Source organism: Nuphar pumila, chromosome 13, assembly GCF_984573655.1.
Source record: "Nuphar pumila chromosome 13, dmNupPumi1.hap1.1, whole genome shotgun sequence".
In the NCBI taxonomy this organism is placed as follows: Eukaryota; Viridiplantae; Streptophyta; class Magnoliopsida; order Nymphaeales; family Nymphaeaceae; genus Nuphar; species Nuphar pumila.
Genome location: NC_143261.1, coordinates 12290795 through 12312799, shown reverse-complemented (window position 1 = coordinate 12312799; position 22005 = coordinate 12290795). Strand labels below are relative to the sequence as shown.

The following is a 22005-nucleotide window of genomic DNA, read 5'->3' as shown; positions in this document are numbered from 1 at the left end:
TTTGGTCAAAACAACCATGCTATAAGAGTTTCAACTAAGGTTTTCATTACCCAAGAGGATAACAAATTGTATCCCCCCCCCCCCCCCCCCCCCCACACACACACACACACACACACACACATATATATATATATATATATATATATATATATATATATATATATATATATATATATATATATATATTAGACCCCCTTTTTCGTTAGGCATCGCAGTTTTAAGTGTTTTATGATATATCTGAACTGTTAAATGTGTTTAGCATGCTCAATTTAGTAGGAATAGACTCTTGGTTCAAGTTTTTCAATGAATAATATAATTTTATGAGCCAAAAAATATTGATGCATTCATAGCCATTGATTTTTGGATCACCGGAAAAACTTGTATACATGTCACATTCCAGTGATCGAAAGGCTGATTCCCACTAAACAAAATCTATAGATCACATCCATGGTGTTAGATGAGAAGAAAAAATATTTAAACCTACGATTTATGAAGGGGCCTAACAAGACCTAACTAAAAAAGGGGGCCTAAGGAGTGCATTACTATATATATTGAAAGGAGGGAAGCCCGAGTTAGGCAGACCCCTACCAGTTATACAACAATACCATTAGGGTTTGAACTTGCAACCTCCCAACACAAGGTGACGTACACTAGCTGCTCCTATCAAACAAGCGGAGACCCGTTGGTATATATATGCATGATGTACAATATAATTCTTCAACATCATAGTTCTCCAAGTTTCTCTCAAAACGACTCCCATACCATATTCCAGTAGCTGAAGAAGCATCCATGGGTAAAATACCATTTTCATATAACTGCTTGCCACAGACATAAGGAGTCTACTAGATGCGTTTCAACTAACGAAGACTCTTACATGAAAATTTTACATCTATACATGTTTTTCAAACCGTGAAAAATCAATAGCTCACAATGTATTTAAAATTTTACAATACAAAAGAATTGTGGGCTGTTAATTTTTAGCATTTTAAAAAACACTTCAAATATCGAAAAATCATAATCTAAAACATGTTTACTAAAAAATTATAAAAATCCAATGCATATATTTTGTAAACCTTTTTTGGTTGGACGATCCTCCTCTCTATATATAAGAGAGAGAGTAATCCTCGTGTGCTTCGAGAGTACCTACTCCTACATACTCTAAATCATGGTTGCATGTTGTATATTCTCAATCAAACCTTATGGATGTACTCAACGTAGTTTATTTGATAGGAATCATGCATTGGATCATGTTTTTTTGACATAAAAATACTATTTTTAAGCTATAAAATTTGATACATTGTGAGTTGTTGGTTTTTAAAGCTCTTAAAAACATACATGTATGCTATAATCACACGATCCAAAACTTGTTTTATACTAAATAATACTTACACATCATATCTTTATGGTCTGATCAACAAAAAAAGTTCAAAATTTTTGAAAATCTAAAGCTTTTATATATACATATAAGAAAAAAAGAACCTATAAAATAGACAAGAGGTTAAATGAAATATGTTAATGGATTTTTCAGTATTTTTTTTAGAATTCTGACCGTACATATGTGATCTATTTGCTTGTTTTTATAAGAATCACTTCTTGGAGCATTTGATTCAAATGCAAGAATAGTTTTTATAAGGTTTCAAAAATCAATGGCTTATATTTTTTATAAAATTTTGAGGCTCCAAATACCATATTTTCTATCTAAAATGCATGATCCAAGTATTGATTTCTAATAAATTAATTATGCCGAACACATCTGTGTCAGAATTTTAAAAAAATACCGAAAATCACTTAACATGTTTTATTTAGCATCATGCCCATAGGTTTCAATTTCCACACACACACACACATATATATATATATATATATATATATATATATATAAAACCTGATTCTCTAGGCCGTTATTTAATGAAAAACTTAAATTTATCGCAAGTTTTAACCTTGTCGATGAATATAGTTTTTCGTTTGCCTCGACAAAATGCCATTTTGACGCGGAAGACCGCGTGGCTCTTTGCCCTATAAATTGGAACTCCGGAGCCTTCTCTACTAAGTTTGGATTTCACTCCGATTCGTGCCAAAGCTTCCGCGGGAAGCTCTACGCCTGGAGCGGGGAATTGTCTCCCTCTCACCCTTCATTCGATCCACAGACGGAAACCTCTCTCTCTCTGACCGCCAACTTCTGATTTGAAAAAAGGATGGCGTTTCCTTACGTGGAAGCCGTTATAGGTACGCCTTTCTCTGCCTTCTCATTATCTATTTTTTTTTCCAATGAATTTTCGCTTATTTTCTTTATTTCCTTGGGACCGTATTTGATCGGCTTTCGCTTGCGTCTTCTTGATGTTTCTTGGATGAGTATCGGTCTTGTTTTTGCGTAGTTTTGTGTTTCTAGGGTGTTGAATGGAAGCTTAGATGCTAATTTGCTCTCTTAGTGGCGAGAGCGTCGCTCTGACGGTGCCTTTGATGTGCGATTCTTGCTGTTAGTGTGGATTTTGAGTTAGGGTTTGTTGCCGTTGCTGTTGTTGTTGTTTCCTTGAGTTTTTGCTTATCTGTTTCTTGAATTGTGTATGAGATTGGCCCGGAGAAGAGGAGGTTGTTAGTGTTAATTAAAAAGGGCAGATTTGCGTTGAACTAGGTGTTTTTGTGTTCTGATGCTGGATTTCATTGAGAAATTGTTGAATTCCTTGTGTATTACGAACATATGTTGGTTATAGTTGTATTAGCTTCTTGGCGTGATGGTTGTGAGATGATGTGGTTGCTGTTGCTCTGCAGGCATCAAATTTATAGTTGTTCTTTTGAGTGTTTAAGGATATCAGAGCATACATTGATTGAACTGCAGTGAGGGCAAGAAAGAACTATTACGTTATGGCCAAGTGGCTCTGGTTCTAATCCAGGCTGTTTGGAACTGGGATTGATTGACCCACTGGAACATTCCGTCCGACTGGCCGAACTGTGATCTAGATATGTCGGATTATGGAAGGTTTTGGCTATACTGAAGTGGAACTATTAAAACCTCAACTGTTTCTTACTCCAAACAGTTTTCCATCTTCCTTCCACCTAACATGTCATATTCCACTTATAGTCATTAACACTGTGCTGTGGGCCGTGTCTGTATCATCACCTACTTCCTTCTTATCGATTTACTCAAGCATAACTTAACCAGCGGATCCATAAAACTTATATAGAAGAGGCTGGGCAACCACTCTCTCTCTCTCTCTCTATATATATATATAACAAAAACTAGTGTATGTCTTGTTTTTGTAAGCGAGCTAGTTTGAACATGACATCATGAGCTCAAGCTTGGCTCTACTCACCACAAAATGAAAATTCATCAATAGATCGAGCTTGGCTTGACTCGCCACAAAACTATCTTATGTTTGGTTTGGCTAATTTACAGCCCTAAATTATGATGCCAAAACCATCTAAACATGTGATGACACATCTGTGGGAGAAGCGGCAATGAAGTGGGGATCTTGTTGTGGGGGGTTAGGCCTTTACAGCAAAAGAAGACATTTTCATGAATTTGCTGTAGATTAAGGTAAAATATACAAATCAGATTAACCATGTCAAAGATTAAGTGTGTTTTTCAAAATTTAAAAAGCACAAGTATATTTTGAAATTATGCTTGGATATTAGGTGCCAATTTGAAAAATACACTAAGCTAGCCAAGGGTGCAATTGAGTTAAGTAGGGGTACATTTGGCACCTCAACTCGCCTCTGATTTGGAATAAGAATGATTTCAAATCTTTCTGATTCCAAATCCCAGGGAAACCCATGAGATTTGAAATCTCACGGGTTGCTTCGAAATCACGGCTGCTAGAAATCTAATGTTCAGAAGAACATGAAATTTCACGGCTTTTAGAATCGCTTTCTCAGGTTCCCCTGAAAAAGCAATTATGTCGGAACGAACGAAACATGCCCTAGATGTTATTCATGCACAAGAAAGATGGACTAAAAAGACCTCACTAGTCACTAGAATGTCTGGCTACCAGATTTGGGTTGGATCCATTAGTTGGCTTTGGTAAACGCTAAAAATGGCAGCATCTAATTATTAACCCGATTGGGATTCACTTGATACATTCACCTTGGAATCCAAATCAGAGACCGATTAGTATCTGAATTCATTTACATGAAAAATCTAATCTGACCTGTTTACTAATGAAGGGAAACCATTTAAATTTATGTTGAAGCCGCCATTATTGATGAAAATAGCCTTCAATTTTGTTGACATTTGAAAATGTCATCTCCTGTATTTCAATTGTAAGTTTGTAACTAGTAAATGCCATAGTCATTTAATCGTTTTTCAGCTAGACCTGATTTATGGAAATGCCCCAATGAGCTGCAGCCTTGCACTTCCATCATTCAATATCACAGTCACTCCATCAGGTCAGTTACAGAGGTCTCAAGATTGAATCCCTGTAGAAATATAGCAAAAAATCTTTATAAAGGAAACAAATAAAAATATATTTTCTTCACTACTTGCCTAGTCCAGTTTTTTTTTTTTTTCTGGGGTGGGTGGGGGGACGGGCACAGAAGGCCTTGGACCCGTATAACTAGTATCATTGTATGTGGTCCAGCTGTTCAGGGCATCTATCTCTATATATATAGTCACTAGAATATTAGAACTGAAATATGAGAACTAAAAATATGGGCATTTCTAACACTTTTTTGTGCAAATCTAACCATGTGGATGTGCTTGTCCTGGTGAATTTGCTAGGAATCAACCATTGGATCGTGTATTTTCGTTGAAAAAATGCGATTTTTGAATGCTTGAATATTTATTTAGATTATGAGCCATTGTTTTTAAATCCTTAAAAAAATCTTGTTTATGCATCAAAATCGGACGATTTAAGAGCGGGTTCTTATAAAACCAAGCATGCAGATCACATTTGTATGATTAGATTCAAGAGAAAATTATAAAAAATCCATGAAAATTGCGGTTCACACATTAGTTCTCATATTCTAGTGATTCACACACACACACACACACACACACACACATATATATATATATATATTTACACTCTTCCTCAAACTTACAGTGTGATAATCGAAAGTTTGTCCAGTAGGAAATGAAACCAAGGTGACAGAAGTGCCTTGGTGAAGAAATTGACCATTTGATATTCGGAGGTGACATAAGGCAAAATGATAGTCTTCTTCAATTATTCTTCACACACAGTGACAATCCATTTCGATATATTTAGTCATTTTGTGAAATGTATGGTTGCCAACTATGTATATTGCACTCTTGTTGTCACAACATAGTCTTGAGAGTGCTACAAGTAAACCTCCATATCTTTAAGTAATCTTCTCAACCATACGATCTTTGATGTTATAGTAGCCATAGCACCATATTCAGTTTTAGTAAATGACAATGATATTTTATGTTGCTTTTTGTACTTCTAAGACTACAAAGAATCACCTACCAATAGTTGAGCGTCTCTAAATCAAAATAAGCAATTAATTCTAGTGAGGAGGAGGATGGCAACAAAAGTCCCTTAAAAACAAAATTTTGTAAATATTTAATGATTCTCATCACAATACTCATGTGAACTGTAATAGGTGAGTGTTGGAACTGACTTACAGTATGGATTGCATTAGCTATATTAGGTCGAAGGATTGCCAAATATGTCAATGCTCCAATCATCTGACGCTAAGGAGTGAGATCCTCTAGAGGTGATCCATCATCTTTCTGTATCTTGGCATTGATTACTTATGTAGTGACCACCGTCTTCTGATCGATAATCCATGACTTGTCAATAATTTTAGTAGCAAACTTGGTTTGAGTTAGTAAATACTTTTGTGGAGAATAAACCACCTCTATTCCTAGGAAAAATCTAAGAAATCCCTCCAACAATAATGATCGTGTCATCGACATAAGAAGCAAAATGACGATACTTTCATCAGATTTCTTAACAAACATAGCAGTGTCAGAGTATAACAAGATTTAAATCTAAGTTTAATCATCACAAATCTAAACCTATCATACCAGGCCTTAAGAGCTTGTTTTAACCCATATAAGTTTTTTTTTTAAAATAAGGGACTTTTCCAAATAAAATATCATATCCGGGGAGGTGAATCCATATAAATTTTCTCTTTTAGTTAACCATTTAAAAATATATTTCTTTTATATCTATTTAATAAATGATCTATCCCTTGACAACAACTACAACTATAAGAGTTCTAACAGAGGTCATCTTGGCTACAAGTGCAAAAGTTTAATTATAATCTATACCATATTCTTGGGAATAACTTTATATTTTTCTAATGTCCCGTCACTTTTAGTCTTGACGTTGTAAAACCATCTACAACCTATGGTTTTCTTCCCTCTGGGTAAATCTTTTATCTCCCAAGTTTTAGATTTCTAAGTGGCTCTAATTCATCATTCATAGCTCCTATTCATTCAAGGTAATTTTTATCTTGGTTATAGGTGGTTGGTTCAAAATAGGACAAAATCGTTGCTAGACAAACTCTATATTGGGGAGAGAATGATTCATATGATACAAATCTATCAGATGTCTAGAAATTTTGTCCGTTCTTCTCAAGTTATTTTGTTCATGTCCTTCTGGGTTGAAATATTTTTCTAGGGCACTAGGTTGTCTGTCATTTGCTCGCCTACTATATTGGTTTATTGTGGGTTCAATTTTAACCATGCCAATATTTTCACCATCCTAGATATTGTGTTGTGGCTCTTCATTAATAACAACATTATCTATCATACATTCACCGTTACTCTTAGGTAATAATTCTAACAAGAATGAATTTTTAAGTCATAATATCAAGGCTTTAAAACCCGTGACTCGGAACTCGACTCGTTCTTTATTGACTCGTGACTCGGCGGGTCAACTCGGTGACTCAGACCGGGTTTTGTTAACTTTTGATTTTAAAAGAAAAACAATATATAATTTGTCTGAAACCATGTTTTTGAGTAAACATAGTCTCTAAATGTCTGTAAGAATATAAAAACAACTGCAAAGAGCTATAGAGGTTTGCTTGAATAATTGAATTTGATATCTATACAAGCACTTTGACAGTCAATTTGTCATGTGCCACAGAAATCTGGGAGTTTAAAGATTAAAGATTAAAGATTAAAAGTTTATTAGATGTAGAACAGTTGGTCACGACAAGCAAAAATTCATTAATTTTTCTAGTTTAAGTCCAGACTCCCAAACCATTTCATCAGCTTGCAGAAAGTACTAGACTCTTTTAGCCTTACTCAAGACCTGGTTCTCCATTTCAACAGTTTATCTGATTTTTCATATCAATCCCAATTTTGAGGTAAACAAGGTCTGAAACTGCAAAATAGACCATTTTTTATTTGACAAAAGCAAATGCATACAAAAATCTCTTGGTTTTGCCAATAGAGTAAGTTTTTCAATGTATGTTTTTACACAGTCAATTGTACATACAATCTATTAGAACACAATTTTTTTTTTCAAATAGTTTGTCAACATGTAAGAAAGTTTCTCAAGGGCTTCACAAATCAACGGCCTACAACAACAACAAACAACAACAACAACTACGCCTTCATCCCAAAACAATTGGGGTCAGCGATATGAACCAAAAAAGAAATTCATTTTGGGTCTTCCACATGAATCCTTTTCCTCCAATCATTTCTATCCAACGCCATGTCCTCGGTGAGGTTCAAAGCATTCATATCCTTTCCTATCATCTCCATCCAAGTCTTCCTAGGCCTACCCCGACCTCTTTTAACTAATATATTTTCCCATTTCTCCAACCTTCTAACTGGAGCATCATTAGGCCTTCGCCGAATATGTCCAAACCACCGTAAACGATTCTCTCGCAACTTATTTTCAATGGGTGCAACACCTACCTTCTTACGTATCTCTTCGTTCCGAATCTTATCTTTTATTGTATTTCCACACATCCATCTAAGCATCCGCATCTCAGCTACACTCATTTTTTGAATATGATGTCTCTTGGCAGCCCAACATTCCGTACCATATAGTAAAGCGGGTCTAATAGTCGTCCTATAAAACTTTCCCTTCAACCGCAATGGCATTCTACGATCGCACAGCACTCCAGTAGCACTTTTCCATTTCATCCACCCAACCTTTATCCTATGATTTACATCTCCATCAATTTCTCCATACTTTTGAATGATGGATCCCAAATATTTGAAATAATCATTCACCGGTATATCTTGCTCACCAAGCTTCACTACACTCCCATCACTACTTCGTTGCTTACTAAACTGACATTCCATGTATTCTGTCTTACTCTTACTCAACTTAAAACCTCTTGCTTCCAATGTTTGTCTCCATAATTTTAACTTAGCATTAACCCCAGCTCTAGACTCATCAATCAAAACAATATCATCAGCAAACAACATACACCACGACACATTTTCTTGAATTGATCTCGTAAGCTCATCCATCACTATAGCAAATAGGAAAGGGCTTAAAGCAGATCCTTGATGTAACCCAACCGTTATCGGAAAATTGGTTGTCACCCCTCCACAAGTGCGGACATTGGTTACTACTCCTTCATACATATCTTTAATTATACTAATGTACTTGAGAGAAACACCTTTCTTCATCATTGTCCACCAGAGAACGTCCCTCCTTCATACAAATCAACGGCCTACAATATGCCAAAATTTCATGACTCAAAAAACATATTTTTACATAAAAAAAATATGATAAAGGTGTTATTCCTAGCAAATAAACCATGTTGAACACATATATGAGGTCAGATTGCTTAGATACAACTTGCACCTGTGATTTTTCAACTAGATTGTACAGACAGTAAACAGTAGACTGCATATATGTATATATATCATTACCATTTGAAACTCAAAAAACAAATTTCAAACATCCCAGAACTCGCCCGAGTCAAGCCGAGTCAAGCCGAGTCAGGCCGAGTCAAGCCCGAGTTTTGGCAAACCGAGTTTGCCTTGCCGGGTTGACTCGCTGGAGGGCCGAGCTGAGCCGAGCCGAGTCAACGAGTTGACTCGGCGAGTTTTAAAACACTGCATAACATTTGATTTTTTGGTTTTCACTATACCCAAGAATATACACACCGTGTGACTAGTATGACTCTAGGTGAAAGTTTGCCATTTTTGTTAGTAAGAACAAAACATTTACATCCCAAAATCATTAATCTTGAATAATCAAAAGAGATTTTTGAAAAGTTTTTCAAAAGAGCGATGTTTTGAAGTTTTGTAGAAGGAATTCTATTTATGAGATATACGACGGTAAGAGAAGCTTCAACCCAAAATTCTTTTGGAACATGATTCGAAATGAGAAGTATCCTAGCTGTTTCAATTATGTGTCTATGTTTTCTTTCGGCCGAACCATTTTATTGAGGTGTATTTGTTACAAAATGACTCTGGAATGCATCCTAAGGACCAAGACCATAATGTAATTAAATACACATTCACAATAGAAATACCCATATAACACAAGATTTAAAAATAAACAATTTCATTAAGAATGAAATCCAAATAATGCAAAAGAAATATAAAAATTACAAAGAATCCTCAATAGAATACATTCAAATCACACACATAATCCTAAAACTATCCATCAAGTTGTCCAATAGCTAGACATAGTCAACCTTGGTTGACTAAGGCGTAATCCTAGTCAACTTAGGTTGACTAAATCTAAAATATATATATCACTATATATATTATAAATATATATATATATATATACATGTTATATATAATATATATGAGGATATATATTATATATATACATACGTATATACGTATATGCATAGAAAAGTACATCCATCTTAACACCCCCTCAAACTTCACTGTAAGTATGTAATTACAATAAGAAGAAACTCATTACATAAAAAATTCTTTATCAAGTTTTTCCATTTGGTGCGTCCTAAGTCACACGGATTGGGCAAAGTAGGTGCCGCACCTGCGTCGATGCGACGCGGGTGCATGTACCACACCCGATGCGGTCAACACGACCCTAGGTGCGTTGACTGCACTCAGGGTTATTTTCGTCCATTTTTTGGACGTAAAAAAAATTGTTTTTGCTTGCCCTAATCCACTTTCGCAGCTCTCCTCTCCCATGCAGCTCTGCTCTCTCGCTCGCCTCCTCTCCTCCCGACGTCTCTCAGGGGAGCCCGACGCCACCTCCTCCTCTCCCTCGTCGCAGACATCCGACGATGGCTTGCGTCAACCCCACCTGCAACCCCGACGACGAGCTAGGTCACCGAGAAGGGGAGGGATGCGGGGGTCGTCGAGCGAGCTGTCGAAGAGGGAGGACGAGAGGGGAGGAGAGCGAGCACAAAGAGAGGGAGAGATGGCAGCGGGGACAGGAGGTCGGGAGGTACTCCGGCTAGGATCGCCGACGGTGGTAGGTGGCCAGACGTGGGGTGAGGTCGCCGCCGTGGGGGACTCCGACAGCTGCCGGCCAGAGGCTGGAGGTAGGACGGGAGAGAAGAGAGTGCGAAGAGGGACGAGGGTGGCGACGACAAAACGAAAGGGGGCGCGTAGTCGAAGGGGGGTTAGGGTTTTCTTGCATGAGAAAACGCTAACCCCGACGGTCTTTAAATAGGCCCACAGGGTGGGGCGTGTCCGGTTCGGTTCCGAGTCTGGACCCGACCCGGGTCCGACCAAAAAGCAATTTTTTTTTTGAAAACCTTGGATTTTATACCCCCAAACTAGTTCTTCTTGGCCTCCTGACCCGACCCGGGTTCGACCCATTTTTTTTAAATCCTGGGTTTTACAAGGGTAGGGTTTTCTGAAACATCACGGGATTTATTTTTTATTTTAAAACATAAAAATTATACATATATACACATATATATATATATATTTATATATAATTTTTTATATTTTTGTCGCACCCCCGCACCCAAGTTTTTTGAAAGTGCCGCACTCGCACCCATGTGACATAGGGTAAGTCTTTAAAGGGGCTTTGGCTCTTCAATCATATGCTCCACTGAGCAGAGAATTTTTAAGATATTCAATATCATCATTTCTTGAAGAACCTGTAAACTGAGCAAAACAAGTGCAATCTAACATGACATAGTTATACATATATATTTATATTTTATTATGGAGAGAGGATGGCAAAACACATAAAAATATAATATATAGAAAACATTTAATAAGACAATTTATCATTTTTCAAAAAATTATTTGAAAAAATCATTAATTTTGAGAAATCATAGTTTTTAATAAGAAAATAAAAGGGTATAAGGTTTTTGTATAAAAGATGCTTGAGAAGTCAATAATTAAACTTATGTAGAACATGCAAGATGTAATAAATCATGCAACTAAAGCATACATAATGCAAAATGCCTGAAAATGAATTTTGCAAATCTTAACACTAGCTTGATCATCACAAGCAATAACCTCACTAGGCCTCCAATCCTAAAAAATCAAGTGTATCAACGACTAGAATAAGAAAATAAACATACTGCCACTCAAGGGCTAAAGACACACACGAAGGTGTGGATTGTTAGAAAGTGGCTTTGAATACATTAGGTTCAATAATGAACCCATAAACATGCACATGAAGTGCGAATAAACCCATTAAAGGGAACAATACAAGCACATAATGTGCTAACACATAAACCCACACAAGGGGCAAAAATATGACATAAAGTCATAAGTTGAATATTATTGAAGAAGAGGAAGACAAGGGTAAAAACCCCTTACAATGGAGCAAGAGCTCCTCCAAATCTTAAAGAATACAAAGGGGCAAGCCCCTATTTATAAGCATAAAAGGGACCACCTTGGGGGCTCCCAAGGGAGACGTTGGAGAGCCCCCAACGGTCACATTTGTGACCATTGGGGGCTCCCAACGTCTCTATTGGGAGCCCCCCAATGTGGTACAAAATACGAAATTTAAGAAAATAAAAAACAGAAAATTAAGAAAAAATTACAATGCATATTCCAATTGGAATATGCGTAAAATGTCAAATTACAAGAATACCCTTGAGGGTATTTTAGGAAGATAATATATATATATATATATTTATATATATATATAAATAGAGATACGTATACATATATATATGTATACGTATCTTTATATATATATATAAATATATATATATATATGTACATTTAAGGATTATATTTCAAAATATATGTGTACGAGTACACATATTTTAACACCCCCCCTCAATCTTTGCGGGGAAACGAAAAGATTGAAAAAAGGGGAAGACTCCAAGAGGCTTCGGCAAGGATGCAATTGAAACTTGAAAATGCCTTCCTCCAATTGTCTTCTAAAGGGAACACATTTCCCGAACCATCCAGGGTACTTCTCTTTGTCCTATCTCCAAGATCCTGTGAAATAACAACAAAGAACAAGTAAAAAATATCTTTGCATTTTACTGAAATGGAACATTCCTAATAAGGTGCAAAATTTATGCATAATAAGATAATTACTCTAGAAAAGAAAATTTAGAAAACCAAGGTTTCAAAATCATATATCATGTTAAATAGTTAGCGAAAACGAATTGCAAAAATGCATAATGCATTCATAAGGTCCAACATTGGACAAACACAACCCCATAATGGGGAATAACAAAATGGTCCACTAAGGGACACCACAATAAGCCTACGAAGAGGCATAAACTACGTATGCTTTATTGAATGAGGGCCCAAAAGGCCATAATGAGCATATGCATATACTATCAAAATGAATTAACGCTTAAGAGATCATCAATGAACATGCTCCAAACATACTTTAGTCAAAATGAACATAAGAGTCCAAAAAGTTTTAAATGAACATGGATACTAATGTCCAAAGGCATGTCGAATAAGTATATTTAACATGCATAGATCAACAATAGAGTTTTTCACATCTTTAGGAAGAAGATCTATGTCAAACAAATGTCATAAATATGAAGCATGATTTGACTAAATATGTTAAGCATCCACCCAAGATTCAAAAAAAGAATATCATTTGAGACAAAAGACTTATTTTGCATATCAAATACAAAAGTTGCCGAAGAACTGTAAGCACTTAATATATAGATTAAATGCTAAAATATCAATTTTAAAAATATATCATAGATATGATTCACTTGTATCAAAAAACACAATAAATTTTGTAATTTTCAAAACTAGTTTATCCACTACAAGCAACTACCTTATTAGTCCTCAAAAACCCGTAAATCAAGTGTATAAGCTACTAGATCAAGAATATAAATAAAATATCATTAAAGGCCAAATGACACACACTAATGTGTGTAAAAATACCTCTTGTCTACATATAATAATACTTGAAATGAGTGCATCAACGACAAGAACAAGAGAATACACGCCAACATGGACAAAAAACATCTCTTGTCTACGTAAAAATACACTCAAGATCAAGTATGTTCAGCTACTAGAACAAGAGTATTAAGCCAACCATGGGCTAAAAACATAATACATCTCTTGTCTACATAAAATGACACTTGAATTGAGTGAAAGAAGCCAACCATGAGCATATAACTCATCGACTAGAACAAGGACACAAATGCCAACATGGACAAGATCACACACCATGGTGTGAATCAACGTGCCTTGTCTACATATGATAACACTCAAGACAAGTGTGTTTAGCTACTAGAACAAGAGAATACAAAGCCAACAAATGGGCTATCAACACACAAAGGTGTAATAAAATTCTTGTCTACATATGGTGACACTTAGATAAGAGTTATAAAAGGAGAAGACTTTTGAGGTAATGAAACTTTGTAATGACAAACATATATATAAAACCTTGAATCAATAGAACAATATTCTTCAAAAAGAATACCCATATCAACAATATTTTGGAATAAATGTGTGAATATACACACACCAAGAACACTTGTGCACAAAAGCACAAGATACAAATGTGCAAATGCACTCATAAGATTCATAAATAATAAAAGGTTGGGCAATAATCCCAAAAACCTTGATATTAATATACCTTAAAACATTTTAAGGTTTCAAACATCATATATCCATCACATTTATATATAAATAAGAGCATCCATAAGATCAATGGCCAACATCAAACTAGTAACACACTCATATACCAAATCATTCTAGAGTCCCAAGGTGCCCATAACTCACCTCAACCACCATCTATAATATGGTAAGTGGACAATCTAAAATGACATAACAACGAGTGACACACTCATAATTAGAGATCATATACCAAATCATTCTAGAGTCCCAAGGTGCCCATAACTCACCTCAACCACCATCTATAATATGGCAAGTGGATAATCTAAAATGATATAACACAAGGTGCCCATAACTCACCTCAAATATCTCTAATATAACAATAGGGCCATAAAAGAATTGATGCATCATAAAATATCTCTAATGATTCACAAGGAGAGCTTTAACACAATACCCAAGAAAAGATATTCAAAAATACTTGAAAATTTATAGAATTGGGATTAAATCCCATACAACAAGTTTTAATATTCTTTGATTGAGATATGCGGAAACGTACAAAGTGCCATAAGCACTTACAATGTTTTATAATGATTCAACAAAAGAATCAATATCTAAATTCATTACACTTTCACCAAAAGAAATGTGCACAAAAGCTCCACAATGTAAAAATGTCTACGAAGAGACAATACGTATATGAGTACAAATACTTGAAAAAAGATGTGCACGAAGGCACTCTCACAACACTTGAACAAAGAATTCGCAAAAAGCGTAATAATATCAAACATGCATGTATTTCATAAAAGATGCAAATGCTTGAGACTCTCAAGCTTTAATTATGTAATTTTATGCTTGAAAAATGCAATTTAAAAGAAGACCATATTATGGCCAATGTAGGCATACAATCAAGAGGTTTTGAAATCATATGTGAAAAATACAAACCAACAAGTTTGTAAAGTTGCATCAATAAATTTAATGAAATCTTTTATACCAAAAAGATGTAATAGATACACTATGCATTCTATATAGTGTGAGAAATTCTTTTAAAAGATCTTTTACAACGGTTCGAACAACCTATTTATCACAAACAAATTTTCAAAAAAACCTTTAAATAAACCAAAATCATTGAAACATCTTTAGGAGTTCTCATAAATAGCTATCGTTAACGAGAACTACTTAGGATTCATAACAAGGATTTAGATGTGAGAGATTCTTATACAAGAATTATATCAATATTTTTCCAAAAAATGCACTAAAATCCATAAACAAGAGTGGAACTCAAAACAAATTAGACTTTATATGAGATTAAAGAGTTTTTAAACAAAGATCATTAATCTAGCAAGAAATCGTATTTAAAAAGTTAACTTATAGGTTAATCACGAAATTCTTATGAAAAATCATAAATCTCACATAATTGAAAAACAATTTTGCAAAACATAAATTACTATTATATGTGATGAGAAATCGATAACTATATAACCAAGAATTTTATATTTGAACAATAAACAAATTTACCAAATTTAAAAGTAGATATTTTAAAATATACGAACACGCGAAATGTGAAAGGAAATGATTCAACTATCAAAAACACTAAATGTGCAAGAAAAATAGTTTCATAATGCATAATATGTTAAGAAAAGAGATACATACCGAAAACTTCTAAAAAAAGAGAGAGAAACAACGAATATTTCACCATTTCTTGAGCACCACGCTTTCCGTTGCGCCAAGAGACAACCCCATCGTAACCGGGCTCTGATACCATGTTAGAAAGTGGCTTTGAATACATTAGGTTCAATAATGAACCCATAAACATGCACATGAAGTGCGAATAAACCCATTAAAGGGAACAACACAAGCACATAATGTGCTAACACATAAACCCACACAAGGGGCAAAAATATGACATAAAGTCATAAGTTGAATATTATTGAAGAGGAAGACAAGGGTAAAAACCCCTTACAATGGAGCAAGAGCTCCTCCAAATCTTAAAGAATACAAAGGGGGCAAGCCCCTATTTATAAGCATAAAAGGGACCACCTTGGGGGCTCCCAAGGGAGACGTTGGAGAGCCCCCAACGTCTCTATTGGGAGCCCCCCAATGTGGTACAAAATACGAAATTTAAGAAAAAAAAACAGAAAATTAAGGAAAAATTACAATGCATATTCCAATTGGAATATGCGTAAAATGTCAAATTACAAGAATACGCTTGAGGGTATTTTAGGAAGATAAAATATATATATTTATATATATATAAATAGAGATACGTATACATATATATATGTATACGTATCTTTATATATATATATATATAAATATATATATGTACATTTAAGGATTATATTTCAAAATATATGTGTACGAGTACACATATTTTAACATGGATAAACATCTTTTGTTTACATATAATGACACTCAAAACAAGTGTATCAGCTTATAGAACAAATGCATAATCACAATGCTACTAATGAGCTAAAATCACACACGAATGTGTGAATACAACATCTCTTGTCTACATATAATGACACTTAAAACAAGTATATCAACAACTAGATCAAGAGTATAATCACAATGTTACTAATGAGCTAAAATCAAACACGAAGGTGTGAATAAACATCTCTTGTCTATATATAATGATACTTAGATAAAAGACATAAAAAGGAAAAGTCCCCCGGGGTAAGAAAGCTTGTAATGAAAATACACTAATGTCACCAATAAGAATATTAATTTTAACAATATTTCACTATGGTTTCAAAAATAGATAGTCATCACAGATAAACAAAATTATAAGCATCCATAATAATAACAATGACCAAAAACAAATGAGTGATACAACTCACTCACATATCCAAAAAGCAAACAACTATCAGTTAGAGCCAAACCATAAGTTGACAATATAAATTGACATAAAACGAAATGTACACAACTCACCCAAACATCTTTGAACAAATAACAAGGCCAAGAGAAATAATGCATCCAAATGCCATAAAAAGACAATACACACTCACGGAAATCAATTTCCAAATAACTGAGTTTTTGATTTGAAAAAACAAGTTTCAAATCAGATCTAATAAAGTTAGATGAAAACCTTAGCATAAAAATTAATGCAATTATATTCACAACAATATGTCATTTGATGCAATTATATGCAATGATGTCTTATGACAATTTTTACAAATTTGAATAAGCAAATAATAAGTCATGCCTAATATAAGCAATTTACATAAAGAAGATGCAATTATGAATTTTGATAATCCTTCAAAAGATTATAAATCTACCAATTAAGAAACAAGTGTACTAAGCACATCACATACAAAAGATCAATAAATCTTACTAAAGAGGCAAGGATGCATACGATTTTAAGAAGTTAGAGCTACATCATAAGTCTACTATGAGGCAATTGAAGACAATCATATGGAGATTTCCAAAGAGCTATAAAATCTTGAGTTCAGTAGTGCACAACCACACAAATACAAAGCCACCAGTGGGCGAGATACAAAGAGCCAACTAAGGGCTATACCCAATCCTCACAAAGAGGAACAAGAGATATAAAAACAATATAGATGTTATTGATAAAAAAACTCCCAAAGAGCCATAAAGATCCACATATATGGTTACATCAAACCATAGATTTTTCTCACAATGTAACACTCTCCAATAAGCATGATGCAAAATATCAATACGCAAGAGATAAACTACTAAGATGAACACATTTATTATATGATAACAAGTCATGCTTATGCAATTCAATAAAGACTTCTTAAGGCATATACCTAAAGAAGGCCTTAATCCAACATGTCATTTGACAATAATCTTACTTAATAGAGCAATATCACTCAAATGAAATAATATATTTAAATGGTGATAGAAAGACTTTATTAGAAATAGATCGTGATAAAAGTTCATGTTTACATCACAATATATTAAAAATTCTAAAGATAGTCCATACATACGTTAAAAGAGATTCAAATATGAATTTTAGTATTTTACAAAACACATAATATTTTAAGAAGCGATTCAAAAGAGTCTTCAATCATGAACCAAGAGTCCACAAACTTCAACTTGAGTGGATAACAACAAAAGTGTTCTCTAAGGAACACACTCACAAATCCCACAAAGAGGATACACACAATAAGGCACACAATATAAAAAATATATAATTTTATTCAATGAAATAAGTGTGTATGAGTTTATATATTTTTGCAAAATGTAGTTTTTCACTACACATATTCATAATCTAAGACATATTTCATATATCAAAACACAAAAATTTCTACATACTTCAAACATATTTATGTTTAACATAACTCCTTAAAAAAAATACTTAACCATACATATGAAAATCAAGAAACCAAAGATACATACAAGAATGCAAAATCCTTGAATCCATTCAATTCATTTAATATGAATCCTTTCTAAGACCCTAATGTCTTGCTTTGATACCATGTCACGAAATAACATAGATCCCAATGCACTCCGAAATACGTCCCAAGGACCAAAAATACAATGTAGATAAACACACATTCACAGTATTAATACCCATAAAATACAAGACTTCGAAATAAACAATTTCATCAAGAATGAAATTCAAATAATACAAGAGAAATATAAAATTATAAAGAATCCTCACTACAATATACTCAAATCACACACATAATCCTAAAACTATTCATCACTCTCACCTTACAAAAGCACACACCCACCCATACACACACACATATATATATATATATATATATATATATATACAACCAGCATAAAAACTTAGTCATACCTATGAATATGAACCAATATGAGAATTTCGTTGGGGCGTTCCCTACTGAGCGATGCGCTGTACTCTATAGGCCCGGAGGCAGTGATAAATGGGCAAGGGTTGCTAGGTCGTCGCCCGGAAGCGACGCGTCAGACCGGCGCCCGGGTGTGGTGTCAAATAGGCAAGGGTTCCCTCACTTTGTTGGACGGGTGGGGGTAACGAAGTTAGTCCAAGACCATAAAATTAGGTTAGCCACTTGGAACATAGGGTCTTTAACTGATAAGTTGGTAGAGTTAGTAGATGTTATGTGTAGGAGAAATATTGATATTTTATGTCTACAAGAGACCAAATGGGTAGGTGAGAAGGCAAAAGTGATAGAACCTCGGGGATATAAGATTTGGTATACAGGAATAAATAGAAATAGGAATGAAGTAGGGATTGTTATGAGTCGTGAGTTTATAGATAATGTAGTTGAGGTCTGTAGGAAGGGTGATAGGATTTTACTTATTAAATTAGTATTAGGTACGGATATTATTAATATTATTAATGTTTATGCACCTCAAGTAGGTTTAGATGATTCCATTAAGCGTCAATTTTGGGAAGATTTAGATGGAGTAGTACAAGGGATATCTTATGGTGAAAAGCTTTTCATCGGCGGTGACCTTAATGGATATGTAGGCATTAGTAGGGATGGATTTGAGAGTATCCATGGAGGCTATGGTATAGGAGAAAAAAACAAAAGTGGAGAAAGGATTTTAGATTTTGGTTTGTCCTATGATATGATCTTAGCAAACACTTGGTTTAGGAAGATGGAGTCTCACCTAGTAACATTTAAAAGTGGGGTTAATACGAGTCAGATAGATTTTTTCCTAATTAGAAAGAGAGATAGGGGTTGTTGCATCGATTGTAAGGTTATACCGGGAGAAAGTGTAGCTACACAACATAGAGTCTTAATTTTAGATCTTAGAATTAGACAATGCCGCAAAAGGGATAAACATAGGATAGATCCTAGAATTAAGTGATGGGTACTGAAAGGAGCTAAACAAAGAATGTTTGTAGAGCAGGTAGTTAAGGAAGTTGATTAGTGTCTCGAGGAGGATTCAGACTCAATGTGGAATAAGATAGCGGGTGACATGAGAAAGGTGGCTAATGAGGTATTGGGTGAGTCTAAAGGCGGTGTACCGCTAGGTAAGGATACATCATGGTGGAACGAGGATGTCAAATTAGCTATTAAGGTTAAAAGAGAGTGTTATAGAAATTTAAGAGTCGTGATAATGAGAATTTGGAGAAGTATATGATAGCAAAGAAGAAAGCTAAAAAAGTAGTTTGAAACGCGAGGGATAAGGTATATAAGGAGGTTTATGACAAGTTGGATACGAAAGAGGGCGAGAAGGATATTTATAGGCTTGCAAAAACAAGAGATAGGAAATTGAGGGATTTGGGTATGATTAGATGTATCAAAGATGAAACACAAAGGGTTTTAGTAAAAAATGAGGAGATTAAGGAGAGATGGAAAGATTATTTTGATAAGCTATTTAATGGAAGTCATGCTCAGGATCTTGGAGACTTGTCCATTCCTTTTCATGAGATGAATCGTGACTTCATGAGCAAGATTCAAAAGAAAGAAATTGCAGAGGCTTTGAAGAAAATGAAATCAAGAAGGGTAGTTGGCCTAGATGGTATACCTATCGAGGCTTGAAAATGCTTGGGAGAGAAAGGTTTAGAATGGTTGACAAATCTTTTTAACATGTTTTGGCGGACAAATAAGCTGCCTAATGAGTGGAGGAAGAGTACTTTGGTGCTTCTATATAAGAATAAGGGTGTTATACAAGATTGCACAAACTATCGTGGTATAAAACTCATGAGTCATATTATGAAACTTTGGGAGAGGGTGATTGAGTCTAGGTTGAGGAAGGTTGTCATGATATCGGAAAATTAATTTGGTTTTATGCCTGGAAGATCAACTATGGAAGCTATATATCTTCTTAGACAACTTATTGAGAGAAATAGAGAGAGGAACAAAGATTTGCATATAGTTTTTATTGATTTGGAAAAGGCATACGATAGAGTACCTAGGGACGTTCTCTGGTGGACAATGATGAAGAAAGGTGTTTCTCTCAAGTACATTAGTATAATTAAGGATATGTATGAAGGAGTAGTAAACAATGGCCACACTTGTGGAGGGGTGACAACTAATTTTCCTATAACAGATGGGTTATATCAAGGATCTGCTTTAAGCCCTTTCCTATTTGCTATAGTGATGGATGAGCTTACGAGATCAATTCAAGAAAATGTGCCATGGTGTATGTTGTTTGTTGATGATATTGTTTTGATTGATGAGTCTAGAGCTGGGGTTAATGCTAAGTTAGAATTATGGAGACAGACATTGGAAGCAAGAGGTTTTAAGTTGAGTAAGAGTAAGACAAAATATATGGAATGTCGGTTTAGTAAGCAACGAAGTAGTGATGGGAGTGTAGTGAAGCTTGGTGAGCAAAAAATATTAGTGGATGATTGTTTCAAATATTTGGGATCTATCATTCAAAAGTATGGAGAAATTGATGGAGATGTAAATCATAGGATAAAGGTTGGGTGGATGAAATGGAAAAGTGCAACTAGAGTGTTGTGCGATCGTAGAATGCCATTGCGGTTGAAGGAAAAGTTTTATAGGACGACTATTAGGCCTGCTTTACTATATGGTACGGAATGTTGGGCTGCCAAGAGACATCATATTCAAAAAATGAGTGTAGCTGAGATGCGTATGCTTAGATGGATGTGTGGAAATACAATAAAAGATAAGATTCGGAACGAGGAGATACGTAAGAATGTAGGCATTGCACCCATTGAAAATAAGATGAGAGAGAATCGTTTACGGTGGTTTGGACATATTCGGCAAAGGCCTAATGATGCTCCAGTTAGAAGGATGGAGAAATGGGAAAATATATTAGTTAAAAGAAGTCGGGGTAGGCCTAGGAAGACTTGGATGGAGATGATTGGAAAGGATATGAATGCTTTGAACCTCACCGAGGACATGGCATTGGATAGAAATGATTGGAGGAGAAGGATTCATGTGGAAGACCCAAAATGATTTTCTTTGTTGGTTCATATCGCCGACCCCAATTGTTTTGGGATGAAGGCGTAGTTGTTGTTGTTTGTTTTATATATATATATATATATATATATGTTGGCAAAAGAAGAGAGAAGAGAGGGATTAAAGACGTGAAGAAGAGAGCCTTCTAGCCATTGCACTATCTTCCAATGGCTAGACATAGTCAACCTTTGTTGACTAAGGCCTAATCCTAGTCAACCTAGGCTGACTAAATATAATATATATAGATTACTATATATATTACAAATATAAATATATGTATATATATATAAATATATA

At 34.7% G+C, this 22005-nt stretch overlaps 1 protein-coding gene across 1 annotated transcript in view; it reads left to right on the top strand.

Annotated features, from left to right (window-relative positions):
* The first annotated feature begins 2062 nt into the window (after positions 1–2062).
* Positions 2063–22005, top strand: part of LOC149817782 (CAAX prenyl protease 1 homolog) — a 77914-nt gene continuing 57971 nt past the window's right edge. Inside the window, exon 1 of the mRNA XM_089984207.1 lies at positions 2063–2226. Coding sequence (XP_089840333.1) covers positions 2196–2226 — 31 coding nt within the window. The 5' untranslated portion in view covers positions 2063–2195. The remainder of the gene's footprint in view (positions 2227–22005) is intronic.